The 13,693-nt window shown below is 49.1% G+C and overlaps 1 protein-coding gene across 8 annotated transcripts in view; it reads left to right on the top strand.

Annotated features, from left to right (window-relative positions):
* arnt2 (aryl-hydrocarbon receptor nuclear translocator 2) overlaps nucleotides 1-13,693 on the top strand; it is a 503,807-nt gene that overhangs the window by 373,126 nt on the left and 116,988 nt on the right. Inside the window, exon 16 of one of the 8 annotated variants that reach the window (XM_072468771.1) lies at nucleotides 8,798-9,066. The exons of the other annotated variants lie outside the window; for them this stretch is intronic. Coding sequence (XP_072324872.1) covers nucleotides 8,798-8,808 — 11 coding nt within the window. The 3' untranslated portion in view covers nucleotides 8,809-9,066. Of the gene's footprint in view, nucleotides 1-8,797; nucleotides 9,067-13,693 lie in introns of those variants that run through there. 8 annotated transcript variants of the gene reach the window in all.

The raw sequence follows: 13,693 nt of genomic DNA, 5'->3' as shown, positions 1-13,693 counted from the left end.
ATCCACCCTATCTAAGCCATTCATTATCTTGTAAGTTTCTATTAGATCTCCCCTCAACCTCCTAAACTCCAATGAATATAATCCCAGGATCCTCAGACGTTCGTCGTATGTTAGGCCTACCATTTCTGGGATCATCCGTGTGAATCTCCGCTGGACCCGCTCCAGTGCCAGTATGTCCTTCCTGAGGTGTGGGGCCCAAAATTGCTCACAGTATTCTAAATGGGGCCTAACTAATGCTTTATAAAGCTTCAGAAGTACATCCCTACTTTTATATTCCAAGCCTCTTGAGATAAATGACAACATTGCATTTGCTTTCTTAATTACGGACTCAACCTGCAAGTTTACCTTTAGAGAATCCTGGACTAGGACTCCCAAGTCCCTTTGCACTTCAGCATTATGAATTTGGTCACCGTTTAGAAAATAGTCCATGCCTCTATTCTTTTTTCCAAGTGCAAGACCTCACACTTGCCCACGTTTAATTTCATCAGCCATTTCTTGGACCACTCTCCTAAACTGTCTAAATCTTTCTGTAGCCTCCCCACCTCCTCCATACTACCTGCCCCTCCACCTATCTTTGTATCATCGGTAAACTTAGCCAGAATGCCCCCAGTCCCGTCATCTAGATCGTTAATATATAAAGAGAACAGCTGTGGCCCCAACACTGAACCCTGCGGGACACCACTCGTCACCGGTTGCCATTCCTAAAAAGAATCTTTTATCCCAACTCTCTGCCTTCTGCCTGATAGCCAATCGTCAATCCATGTTAGTACCTTGCCTCGAATACCCTGGGCCCTTATTTTACTCAGCAGTCTCCCGTGAGGCACCTTATCAAAGGCCTTTTGGAAGTCAAGATAGATAACATCCATTGGCTCTCCTTGGTCTAACCTATTTGTTATCTCTTCAAAGAACTCTAACAGGTTTGTCAGGCACGACCTCCCCTTACTAAATCCATGCTGACTTGTCCTAATCCGACCCTGCACTTCTAAGAATTTAGAAATCTCATCCTTAACAATGGATTCTAGAATCTTGCCAACAACCAAGGTTAGGCTAATTGGCCTATAATTTTCCATCTTTTTCCTTGTTCCCTTCTTGGACAGGGGGGTTACAACAGCGATTTTACAATCCTCTGGGACTTTCCCTGACTCCAGTGACTTTTGAAAGATCATAACTAACGCCTCCGCTATTTCTTCAGCTATCTCCTATAGAACTCTAGGATGTAGCCCATCTGGGCCCAGGGATTTATCAATTTTTAGACCTCATAGTTTCTCTAGCACTTTCTCCTTTGTGGTGGCTACCATATTCAACTGTGCCCCCTGACTCTCCTGAATTGTTGGGATATTACTCATGTCTTCTACTGTGAAGACTGACACAAAGTACTTATTTAGTTCCTCAGCTATTTCCTTGTCTCCCATCACTAGATTACCAGCATCATTTTGGAGCGGCCCAATGTCTACTTTTGCCTCCCGTTTGTTTTTAATGTATTTAAAGAAACTTTTACTATCATTCCTAATGTTACTGGCTAGCCTACCTTCATATTTGATCCTCTCTTTCCTTATTTCTCTCTTTGTTATCCTCTGTTTGTTTTTGTAGCCTTCTCAATCTTCTGACTTCCCACTACACTTTGCCACATTATAGGCTTTGATGCATTCCCTAACTTCCTTTGTCAGCCGTGGCTGCCTAATCCCCCCTCTGATAACCTTTCTTTTCTTTGGGATGAACCTCTGTACTGTGTCCTCAATTACTCCCAGAAACTCCTGCCATTGCTGTTCTATTGTCTTTCCCACTAGGCTCTGCTCCCAGTCGCTTTTCGTCAGTTCCTCCCTCATGCCCCTGTAGTTACCTTTATTTAACTGTAACACCTTTACATCTGATTCTACCTTCTTTCTTTCAAATTGCAGATTGAATTCTACCATATTATGATCACTGCCTCCTAAGTGTTCCCTTACTTAAGATATTTAATCAAGTCCGGCTCATTACATAACACTAAGTCCAGAATGGCCTGTTCCCTCGTGGGCTCCATCACAAGCTGTTCCAAAAAGCCCTCCTGTAAACATTCAATGAATTCCCTTTCCTTGGGTCCACTGGCAGCATTATTTACCCAGTCCACCTGCATATTGAAATCCCCCATGATCACTGTGACCTTGCCTTTCTGACATGCACTTTCTATTTCGTGGTGCATTTTGTGACCCTGGTCCTGACCACTGTTAGGAGGCCTATACATAACTCCCATTATGGTTTTTTTGCCTTTGTGGTTCCTCAACTCTACCCACACAGACTCCACATCATCTGACCCTATGTCGTTTAGTGCTATTGATTTAATTTCATTCCTAATTAACAAGGCAACCCCGCCTGCTCTGCCCACCTCTCTGTCTTTTCGATAGGTTGTGAATCCCTGGATGTTTAAATGCCAGCCCTGAACCCCATGCAACCACGTCTCTGTGATGCCTACCACATCATCCCTGCCAGTCACAATCTGGGCCACAAGCTCATCTACCTTGTTCCGTACACTGCGCGCATTTAAATATAGCACCTTTAATTTTCTATTGACCGTCCCTTTTTGTTTTCTTAGTGTGGTGGACCTTGGTTTACTGAGCCTTTCCATACACTGTGTCATATTTTGTGAGATGGGGTCTATCGTAACCTCTCCTGAGTTCTGTATTTTCGTGCTTTTTTGTATTCCTAAGCAGCTACGCTTCCCACTGATTACTTCACCTCTTGGTTCCCTGACTTTCCCTTCCCCCCCAATCTCTAGTTTAAAGTCCTATTGACCACCCTTTTTACTCTTTTCGCCAGAACACTGGTCCCAGCTCGGTTCAGGTGGAGACCATCCCAACAGTATAGATCCCCCCTGTCCCAAAACTGATGCCAGTGTCCCATGAAAAGGAACCCCTCTTTTCCACACCACTCTTTCAGCCACGTGTTAACTTCCCTTATTCTTGCCTCCCTATGCCAATTTGCACATGGCTCGGGCAGTAATCCAGAGATTATGACCCTTGAGGGCCTGTTTTTTAATTTGAATCCTAGCTCTTTATAATCTCTAAACAGGTCCTCTTTTCTAGACTTGCCTATGTTGTTGGTACCGACATGGAGCACAACAACTGGATCCTCCCCCTCCCTCTCCAGTATCCTTTCAAGCCGGTCAGAGATGTCCCGCACCCTAGCACCGGGCAGGCAACATACCATGCGGCACTCTTTATCCTGCTCACAAAGGATACTATCTATCCCCCTGATAATAGAATCCCCTACAACTACAACTTGCCTATTTACTCCCTCCCCTTGAATGGCCTGCTGAACCATGGTGCCTTGGTCAGCTGACACATCCTTCCTGCAGCCCTGTTCGCCATCCACACAGGGAGCAAGTGCCTCATACCTGTTGGACAGGGTCATGGGCTGAGGCTCCTGAGTTCCTGGCTGCTGGTTCCCTTTACCTGCCTGACTTGCAGTCACACCCTGCTGACCCTGGCCACTGGCAGGATTTAAACTACTTACTCTTGACAGGTGTGACTGCCTCCTGAAACACAGTGTCCAGGTAAGTCTCCCCCTCCCGGATGTGCCTCAGTGTTTGAAGTTCAGACTCCAGCTCATCAACTCTGACGGAGCTCTTTGAGCAGCCAACACTTACTGCAGCTCCCACATCAAGCAGCTCAAGCACATCACCTGACCAGCCATCTCTAATTAATTAATTAGTTTAGTTTAAGTTTACAAGTCTAGCTGTGTTTTTAAAAAAATTTGGGGCAGATTTGCTATCAACCAATCAGATCACTGCTTCTCTTACCTTTTATATGTTGAAAGAAACTCTTCCCATCTTCTTTAATATTACTAGCTAATTTGCACTCCTATTTCATCTTCTCTCCCCTTATTGCTTTTTTTTTAATAAACATTTTATTGAGGTATTTTTTGGCATTGTAACAGCAGCAATATAAACAATGTACATGAAAATATAAACATAGTGCAAATTCCACCTCCCTCCCCAACAGGTCCCACCATTAATTAACCCCCGAATCTACGCTAACCTAACCCACCCCCTCTGTTGACGATTAATTATCTGCGAAGAAGTCGATGAATGGTTGCTACCTCCGGGCAAACCCTAACAGTGACCCTCTCAAGGCGAACTTAATTTTCTCCAGACAGAGAAAGCTAGCCATGTCCGATGACTTCGGGGGCTTTAAGCTATGCTAGTAATATCCGCCTCGGGCTACCAGGGAAGCAAAGGCCAGAGCGTCTGTCTCTTTCTCCTCCTGGATTCCCGGATCCTGCGACACCCCGAAAATCGCTACCTCTAGACTCAATGCCACCCTTATTTTTAATACCTTGGACATGACGTCAGCAAACCCCTGCCAAAATCCCCTCAGCTTTGGACATGCCCAAAACATGTGGACATGGTTCGCTGGTCCTCTCGCATATTTTGCGCACCTATCTTCCACCCAAAGAATCTGCTCATCCAGGCCACTGATATGTGAGCCCGGTGAACGACCTTGAATTGAATCAGGCTGAGTCTGGCACAAGTTGCGGTCGCGTTGACTCTACTCAACGCGTCCACCCAAAGGCCCTCCTCTATCTCTCCCCTAGCTCCTCCTCCCACTTTCACTTCAGCTCCTCAGTCTGCGTCTCCTCTGATCCCATAAGTTCCTTATAAATGTAAGAAACGCTCCCCTCCCCTATCCATCCTCTGGAGACTACCCTGTCCTGAATCCCCCTTAGCGGCAGGAGTGGGAAGGTTGGTACCTGTCTACGCAGAAAGTCCCGCACCTGCAGATATCGAAATTTGTTTCCTCCTGCCAATACAAACTTCTCCTCCAGCACCCTCATATTCGGAAAACTCCCCTCTATAAACGTCCCCCATCCTCTCAATCCCTGCTCTCCGCCATACTCGGAACCTCCCCGTCCATCCTCCCCGGGGCAATCCGGTGATTATCGCAGATTGGGGACCAGACCCCAATGCTCCCGCATGTCTCCTCCATTGCTGCCAGACTCTCAAGGCCGCCACCACCACGAGGCTGGTGGAGTACTGCGCCGGCGGAAACGGCAGAGGCGCAGTTACCAGCACCCCCAAACTTATGCCCTTGCAAGAAGCCCCTCCATACGCACCCATGCTGTCCATGACATGTTTCCTCCTCCTTTCTGCTGTGCCTTCCGAATCACCCCCAAATATTCCTGCCATTGCTGTTCCACTGTCTTCCCTGCTGGTCTCCCTTTCCAATCAACTCTGGCCAGCTCCTCCCTCATTGTCTTTGTAGTTACCCTTATTTAATTGTAATACTGTTACATCTGACTCCAGCTTCTCCCTCTCAAACTGCAGGGTAAATTCTATCATATTGTGGTCACTGCTCCCTAAGAGTTCCTTCACCTTCAGTTCCCTAACCAGGTCTGCCTCATTGCACATCACCAAGTCCACAATTGCCTGTTCCCTAGTGGGCTCTACCACAAGCTGCTCCAAAAATCCATCTCTTAAACGTTCCACATGCTGGATACACTTAGCAGGTCTGGCAGCATCTGTGGAGAGAGAAACAGAGTTAATGTTTCAAGTCCATATGACCCTTCTACAGAACTGGTTCTGGTGACACGGTCATGCAGACGCTGCTGGGTCTATCCAGCATTTCCTGTTTTTGTTTCAGATTTGCAGCATCTGCAGTATTTTGCTTTTATTGGTGTGAAGAGAAGGACTGCTATCACTCTAATGCCTGCTCGGGATGTCCCAAAACATTTCAGAACCCACAACTTTGTTTCGAATTGCAGTCGCACAGAGTAAGATCCCAGAAATAATCTATGGGATAAATATTCAGTTGATCTATGTTTATTTTCCTGATGCTATTGACTGAGGGAGGAATGTTGTAGGACTGAGAAATCCCTACTCTGCTACAAATATTCTTTATCCACTTGAGCAGGCATAAAGTGGCTTGATTTTTTTTTTAAATCAGAAAATGGTATATCCAGCAATTGGCCACTCCCTCTGAATTGCAGTAACTCTCAGCCAGATTATGTGTTCAAGATTTAGAATGGGCTTGAACTCCTGACCACCTGTTTGAAGAAATTGCAATATTTAAATAACACCAACACCTACAGTAGGTAATCTTACATTCATTCCTCTTTGTACTGAATGCAGTTAGGCTGCAGCTAATGTCCACAGTAAACATTCTCTATTAATATCCCTGGTCCTGTTATCATTCCCTAGATACAGGGCTGAATTCTCCGTTTATGTTCCCGCCGGGACTGAAGCATGTGATTCACGTTTCTGTTAGAACATAGAACATACAGTGCAGAAGGAGGCCATTCGGCCCATCGAGTCTGCACCGACCCACTTAAGCCCTAACTTCCACCCTATCCCCGTAACCCAATAACCCCTCCTAACCTTTTTGGTCACTAAGGGCAATTTATCATGGCCAATCCACCTAACCTGCACGTCTTTGGACTGTGGGAGGAAACCGGAGCACCCGGAGGAAACCCACGCAGACACGGGGAGAACGTGCAGACTCCGCACAGACAGTGACCCAGCGGGGAATTGAACCTGGGACCCTGGCGCTGTGAAGCCACAGTGCTATCCCCTTGTGCTGCCCCAAAAACCGTTGGGGACGCTATTCGGTAAGCGAGCCAGGATATGCACATCGACCAGGGCTCTGCTGGTACAAATTGAAAGCAATTCCCGGCCCAGTGGGCGTTGTAATTGCTGTGGCTGGAATTAGCGCTAAAGAGCCTGACGACTGGAGCTGTTTTTAAAAAATTATTTTAATTCCGAAAAGATTTTCATTATAATATAATAACAACAATGCAGCAAACCCCAATACAAACTCCATCCACCCGACTGAACCCCCGTCTACTCCCCTCCCCTCAGCTGTCCATAAAGAAAGCAAAACCTTAACAAAAAGATAAGCCCCCACCCCGACAACTGACGGTAACAATTGTCTGCTATGGAAAAAAGGGTTGCTAAGTGCAGTTATGGAGAAAGATAGCCAAGCACAGACATTGGAAAGAAAGATCTTATAGTCCTGTCCTGGCAACAGTAGAAGGAGAAATCAAGGGTAAAAACAGAAGAGGCAGAAAAATAAAATCAGATGAGTGGATAACATTGAGATGTGAGGCTTAAAGAAATGCAGAGGAGAAGCAAGACTTTGCCAGAAATCTCAGTAAGGCTTTGGTGACGAGCAAATGAAAGGAGACATGTGATCTGTTGCCGAAGCCTACCTGACAGCAAGTCTGTGTGGTTCGAATATTGGAGATTGATGGGAGCCCATTTTGTTTAGCTGTGAAGAAGGTACAAGGTGTTTGTAATTGGAGGCAATGACAACGCACCTTGTGTGAACAGTGGATAGACAGTGAGTCTCAAGTCCCAGAAAAATGTTGCAACTGTGGGTTGTAAACAGCTGTGCTTTAATTTTCCCAGTTCGTTCCAAGGTGAAAGAATTGTGCTCTCAAGGATAGCTAATTATCTCTACCAGGATACAAAGCCCATGTGATAGGAACGTTAATTAGGAGCAGGAGCAGGCCATTCGGCCCTTCAATAAGATCGTGACCAATCTGGTTGTGGTATTAACTCCACCTGTTTTCTCCCTATAACCTTTGACTGCTCCGTTGTTAAAAATGTATCTAACTGAGCCTTGAATAAATTCAATGACCTGATCTCCACTGCTTTCTGGGAAAGACAATTCCACAGACTAACGATCCTCTTGAGAGAAAAATCTCTATTTTAAAAGGACACCTCATTCTTAAACTGTGCCCTTTAGTTCTAGTCTCCTGCACAAGAGGAAACATTTTCCTGGTATCCATCTTATCCAGTGCCCGTAGGATTTTCTATATTTCAATACAATTACCTATCATTCTTCTAAGCTCCAATGGGTAAAAGCCCAAACTGTCAACCTTTCTTCATAAAATAAGCCCTTATCCCAGGAATTAATCAAGTAATCCTCTCTAAACTGTTTTCTGATGGAATTATATCCTTCTTCAAATAAGAAGACCAAAACTTTGCACATTACACAAGTATGGTCTCGCCAAAGCTCTGTACAAGTGCAGTAAAACTTCCCAGCTTTTATATTCCACTTCTCTTGCAGTAACAGCTAACATTTCTAGTCACTTACTGTAATGCACATTGCCATGGTGATGGGCTTTGAGATGAAAAGGGTACAGAGGAAGTCATTACGATATCAGGTTATAGGCTTTCTAAAATATTACTGAAAATAACAGGCGGTCTGCCAGGACCAAGGAGAGGGAGAGTAGCTCGATGCTGAAAGTCGCTATCATTTACTACACCGGATTGCGGATGGAACTCACACTTGGATTGAAAAGATCAAATTCGTGAGGAGTAAAAGTGAAGCTGCAAGTTTCACCCAGCTTGTTCTAGATGGAGGATCTACAGTAATACGCCACCATGAAGGACAGTTTTGGGGTTAGAGGTTAGCACACTGCGACAGGAAAAAATTCAAATAAATCCTCGGAGGCTAAGGGTCGTTTTGGATTAATACCGGGAGAATTGAATTCTACTAAAAGGACAGTGTAAAGTATACCTTTGAATTGTGTTTTTTTTTTGTTATGCTAAAAATAAGAAGGGGTGGTATTAAAGTGGAGGTTGCCAAGAAAAGTAGTGTTTAGATAATAGTGATTTTAGTTTGTTTGTTATGGTAAATGTCTTAAAGTGTGAAATCCTGTTCTTTCATCTATTAACTGGAAGTTTAAATTTCTTTCAAGTCATCAGTTTCTACTGTGATTGTCATAACATCTTATTATGGGAGTAGCCAACAGTGCTAAATTCAATGAAACTCCAAATGAGACAAACATTTCATATAATAATCTTTATTGTCACAAGTAGGCTTACATTAACACTGCAGTGAAGTTACTGTGAAAAGCCCTGAGTCGCCACATTCCGCCTCCTGTTCGGGTACACAGAGGGAGAATTCAGAATGTCCAATTACCTAACAGCACGTCTTTGGAGACTTGTGGGAGGAAATCGGAGCACCCGGCGGAAACTCATGTAGACACGGGGAAAACATGCGGACTCTGCACAGACAGTGACCCTAGCCGGGATTCGAACCTGAGACCCTGGCGCTGTGAAGCCACAGTGCTAACCACTATGCTCCATGCTGCCCATATGTACAGATGTATTTTCAATGGTCTTGAATTAAAATCTATCGATCTATAATATATCAAAAAATCTCTATGCATTTCCTGTCCAGAAAACCTTGCTCCCTGTAGCAATGTTTCTGCAATAATTTTGTGGTCAACGAAGAATTTTTTTTTAAAAATAATTTTTATTGAAGTTTTCACAAAATATCAACAACAAAATGAAAAAGGAACCCAATAGAATTAAATACAAAACAAAATAAAACAACCCCGTACCCCCCTCCCCCTCTACATAAATAATAAATTAACACCCCGAATTAACACAGAGCAAACGTAGCAAATATATACACCCCCTCAGATCGCCCAGTGTAGACAAACAAAAATAAAATAGAAGCCTCCCCCCCCCCCCCAAATAAAATAGAATCCTCCCCCCCCCCCCCCCCCCCCCCCCCCCGGGTTGCTGCTGCTACTGACCATTGTCTACCGTTCTGCCAGGAAGTCCAAGAACGGTTGCCTCCGCCTGAAAAACCCTTGCACCGATCCCCTTAAGGCAAATTTCACCCTCTCCAATTTAATAAACCCCACCATATCGTTGATCCAGGATTCCACGCTTGGGGCCTCGCATCCTTCCACTGAAGAAGAATCCTTCGCCGGGCTACCAGGGACGCAAAGGCCAGAATACCGGCCTCTTTAGCCGCCTGCACCCCCGGCTCCCCTGCAACCCCAAATATTGCGAGCCCCCAGCCCGGTTTGACCCTGGATCCTACCACCCTCGACACCATCCTTGCTACGCCCTTCCAAAACTCCTCCATTGCTGGGCATGCCCAGAACATATGGGTGTGGTTTGCTGGGCTCCCTGAGCACCTAACACACCTGTCCTCACCCCCAAAAAACCGGCTCATCCTTGTCCCAGTCATGTGTGCCCTGTGCAGCACCTTAAACTGTATGAGGCTGAGCCTCGCGCATGAGGAGGAAGAATTCACCCTCTCAAGGGCATCTGCCCACGTCCCCTCCTCGATCTCCTCCCCCAACTCCTTCTCCCACTTACCTTTCAACTCCACCACCAAGGCCTCCTCCTCCTCCTGCATCACCTGGTAAGTTGCCGAGATCTTCCCCTCTCCAACCCACCTCCCCGAGAGCACCCTGTCCTGTACTGTGCGTGCCCGCAGCAGCGGCAATTCCACCACTTGTCGCCTGGCAAATGCCCTTACCTGTAGATACCTAAAGGTGTTCCACGGGGGAAGCCCATACTTCTCCTCCAGCTCACCCAGACTCGCGTACTTCCCATCCACAAACAGGTCCCCCAACCTTCTTATCCCTGCCCTGTGCCACCCCGAAAACCCTCCATCTATTCTCCCTGGGACAAACCGGTGGTTCCCCTGTATTGGGGCTCCCCCCTGTGCCGCTTCCACTGCCCCCAGATTTTGAGGGTAGCTGCCACCACCGGGCTCGTGGTATACCTCAGTGGAGGGAGCGGCAGCGGCGCCGTTGCCAGCGCCTCCAAACTCGTACCCTCACAAGACGCCGTCTCCAGCCTCTTCCATGCAGCCCGCTCCCCCTCCATCACCCACTTGCGCACCATCGCCACATTGGCGGCCCAGTAGTACCCACAGAGGTTGGGCAGTGACAGCCCCCCCATCCCTACTCCGCTCCAGGAACACCCTTCTCACCCTCGGAGTCCCTCAAGCCCACACAAACCCCGTTATGCTCCTGTTGACCCGCCTAAAGAAGGCATTCAGGATAAGAATGGGGAGGCACTGGAACAGGAACAAAAACCTTGGGAGCACTGTCATCTTAACTGACTGGACCCTACCCGCCAGGGACAACGGCAACGTGTCCCACCTCTTAAACTCCATCTCCATTTGCTCCACTAGCCTCGTGAAATTAAGTCTATGCAGGGCCCCCCAGCTCCTGGCCACCTGGACCCCCAAATACCTGAAGCTCCTCTCCGCCCTTTTTAGTGGGAGCTCGCCAATCCCCCACTCCTGGTCCCCTGGGTGAACCACGAACAACTCGCTCTTCCCCATGTTGAGCTTGTACCCTGAGAAATCCCCAAACTCCCTGAGGATCCTCATTACCTCCGGCATTCCCCCCACCGGGTCCGCCACATATAGCAGCAAGTCGTCCGCATAGAGCGATACCCTATGCCCCCCCCCCCGCACCAACCCCCTCCAGTTCTTCGACTCCCTCAGTGCCATAGCGAGGGATTCAATCCCCAGTGCGAAGATCAGGGGGAACAGGGGACACCCCTGCCTCATCTCTCGATGCAACCGAAAGTACTCAGACCTCCTCTTGTTCATGGCCACACTTGCCATCGGGACCTCGTACAACAGCCTCACCCACCTGACGAACCCCTCCCCAAACCCGAACCTCTTCAGCACCTCCCACAAATACCCGCACTCTACCCTATCGAAGGCCTTCTCAGCGTCCATCGCCACCACGATCTCCGCCTCCCCCGCCGGCATCATAATAACGTTCAGGAGCCTCCGCACATTCGCATTCAAATGCCTCCCCTTCACGAACCCTGTCTGGTCTTCGTGGATCATCTGCGGCACCCAGTCCTCAATTCTCATGGCTAAGACCTTCGCCAGCACCTTGGCATCTACATTTAACAACGAAAACGGCCTGTAAGACCCACACTGCAGGAGATCCTTGTCCCGCTTCAGGATCAAGGAGATCAGTGCCCGGGACATCGATGGGACAAAGCCCCCCCCTCCCTTGCCTCATTGAAGGTCCTAACCAGCAACGGGCCCAACAGGTCCACATATTTCTTTTAGATTTCGACCGGGAAACCGTCCGACCCCGGTGCCTTCCCCGCTTGCATGCTCCCTATCCCTTAGGCCAGCTCCTCCAGCCCAATCGGTCCCTCCTCCATCTTCGGGAACCTCAATTGGTCCAGAAAACGGCCCATCCCTCCCTCCTCCAGTGGGGGCTCGGACCGATACGGTTCCTCATAAAAGTCCCTGAAGACCCCATTGATGCCAACCCCACTCCGCACCACACTCCCTCCCCTATCCTTAACTCCCCCGATCTCCCTAGCTCCGTCCCGCTTCCAAAGCTGAAGCGCCAGCATCCGGTTTGCCTTTTCCCCATATTCATAAACCGTCCCCTGGGCCTTCCTCCACTGCGCCTCCGCCGTCCTGGTGGTCAACAGGTCGAATTCGGCCTGGAGGCTAGGCCTCTCCCTCAGCAGTCCCTCCTCCGCGTACCTCCTGTCTACCCTCACCATCTCCCCCATCAGCCTCTCCCTCTGCTCTGTCCTCTCCTTGTGGGCCCTAATGGAGATTAGCTCTCCCCTAACCACCGACTTCAGCGCCTCCCAGACCATCTCCACTCGGACATCCCCGTTATCGTTGGCCTCCAGGTATCTCTCTATGCTTCCTCAGATCCGCTCACTCACCTCCTCGTCCGCCAACAGCCCCACCTCCAAGCGCCACAACGGGCGCTGGACCCTCTCCTCCCCCAGCTCGTAATAAGTCTACCCAATGCGGGGCGTGATCCGAAAAGGCTATCGCCGAGTACTCGCTTTCCTCTATTCTTGCTATCAGTGCCCTGCTCATAACAAAAAAGTCGATCCGGGAATAGGCCTTATGAACGTGCGAGAAGAATGAAAATTCCCTAGTCCCCGGCCTTGCAAATCTCCAAGGGTCCACCCCTCCCATCTGGTCCATAAACCCCCTCAGCACTTTAGCTGCCGTCGGCTTCCTTCCCGTCCTACACTGTGTTAAAGACCCCCTCTCCCCCCACTTCCAAGTCCGGGATCCGACCCAACATGTGCCGCATAAAACCCTCATCGTCCCACTTCGGGGCGTACGTTGACCAGCACCACCCTCTCCCCTTACAGCTTACCACTTACCATTATGTACCTGCCGCCATTGTCTGTCACAATGCTCAACGCCTCGAACGGCATCCTCTTTCCCACCAAGATCGCCATCCCCCCGGTTTTTGGCATCCAGCCCCGAATGAAACACCTGACCTACCCACCCCTTCCTCAATCTTACCTAGTCTGCCACCTTCAGGTGTGTCTCCTGGAGCAGGACCACATCCGCCTTCAGCCCCTTCAGGTGCGCGAACACCCAGGCCTGCTTGACCGGCCCGTTCAGTCCCCTTACGTTCCAGGTATTCAGCCAGATCAGGGGGCTACCCTCCCCACTCCCTCGCCGACTAGCCATAACCCCTACTTGGCCAGCTATGCGCCCGCACCCCACGCCCGGCCCGTTCCCCGCGGCAGCAGACCCCCGTCCCAACCCCTTCTACTCGCTCCAGCTCCCCCTTTACCATACCAGCAGCAACCCGGTCCCCCCACGCCCCCCACCAGCTAGGACCCCTCCTAGCTGCTTTGCTCCCCCCATTGCACTCCCGCAAGTCAGCTGACTCCTGCTGACCCCGGCCACTCCCGCCTCTCCTTCTACTCCTCCCATTGTGGGACATCCCCTCCTCCTCCATTACCCATCAGTAGGCTCTCCGCCTCCCCCTTCGATCCCAAGCGCGGGAAACAACCCTCCCTTCCCCGGCCCCGCGCCCTCCAGCCTTCAGCGCGGGAAAAAGCCCACGCTTTCCACCTGCCTGGCCCCGCCACCTCTGACGCAGCTCCTTTTACAGGCCCAGTCCCCTCACCCCCGACTCGGGCCTCCCCCTCCCCCGC

The sequence above is a fragment of the Scyliorhinus torazame genome, chromosome 12 (genome assembly GCF_047496885.1).
Source record: "Scyliorhinus torazame isolate Kashiwa2021f chromosome 12, sScyTor2.1, whole genome shotgun sequence".
NCBI classification, from domain to species: Eukaryota; Metazoa; Chordata; class Chondrichthyes; order Carcharhiniformes; family Scyliorhinidae; genus Scyliorhinus; species Scyliorhinus torazame.
The sequence above is the reverse complement of the archived record's forward strand: the minus strand, read 5'-3'. Positions and strand labels throughout refer to the sequence as shown.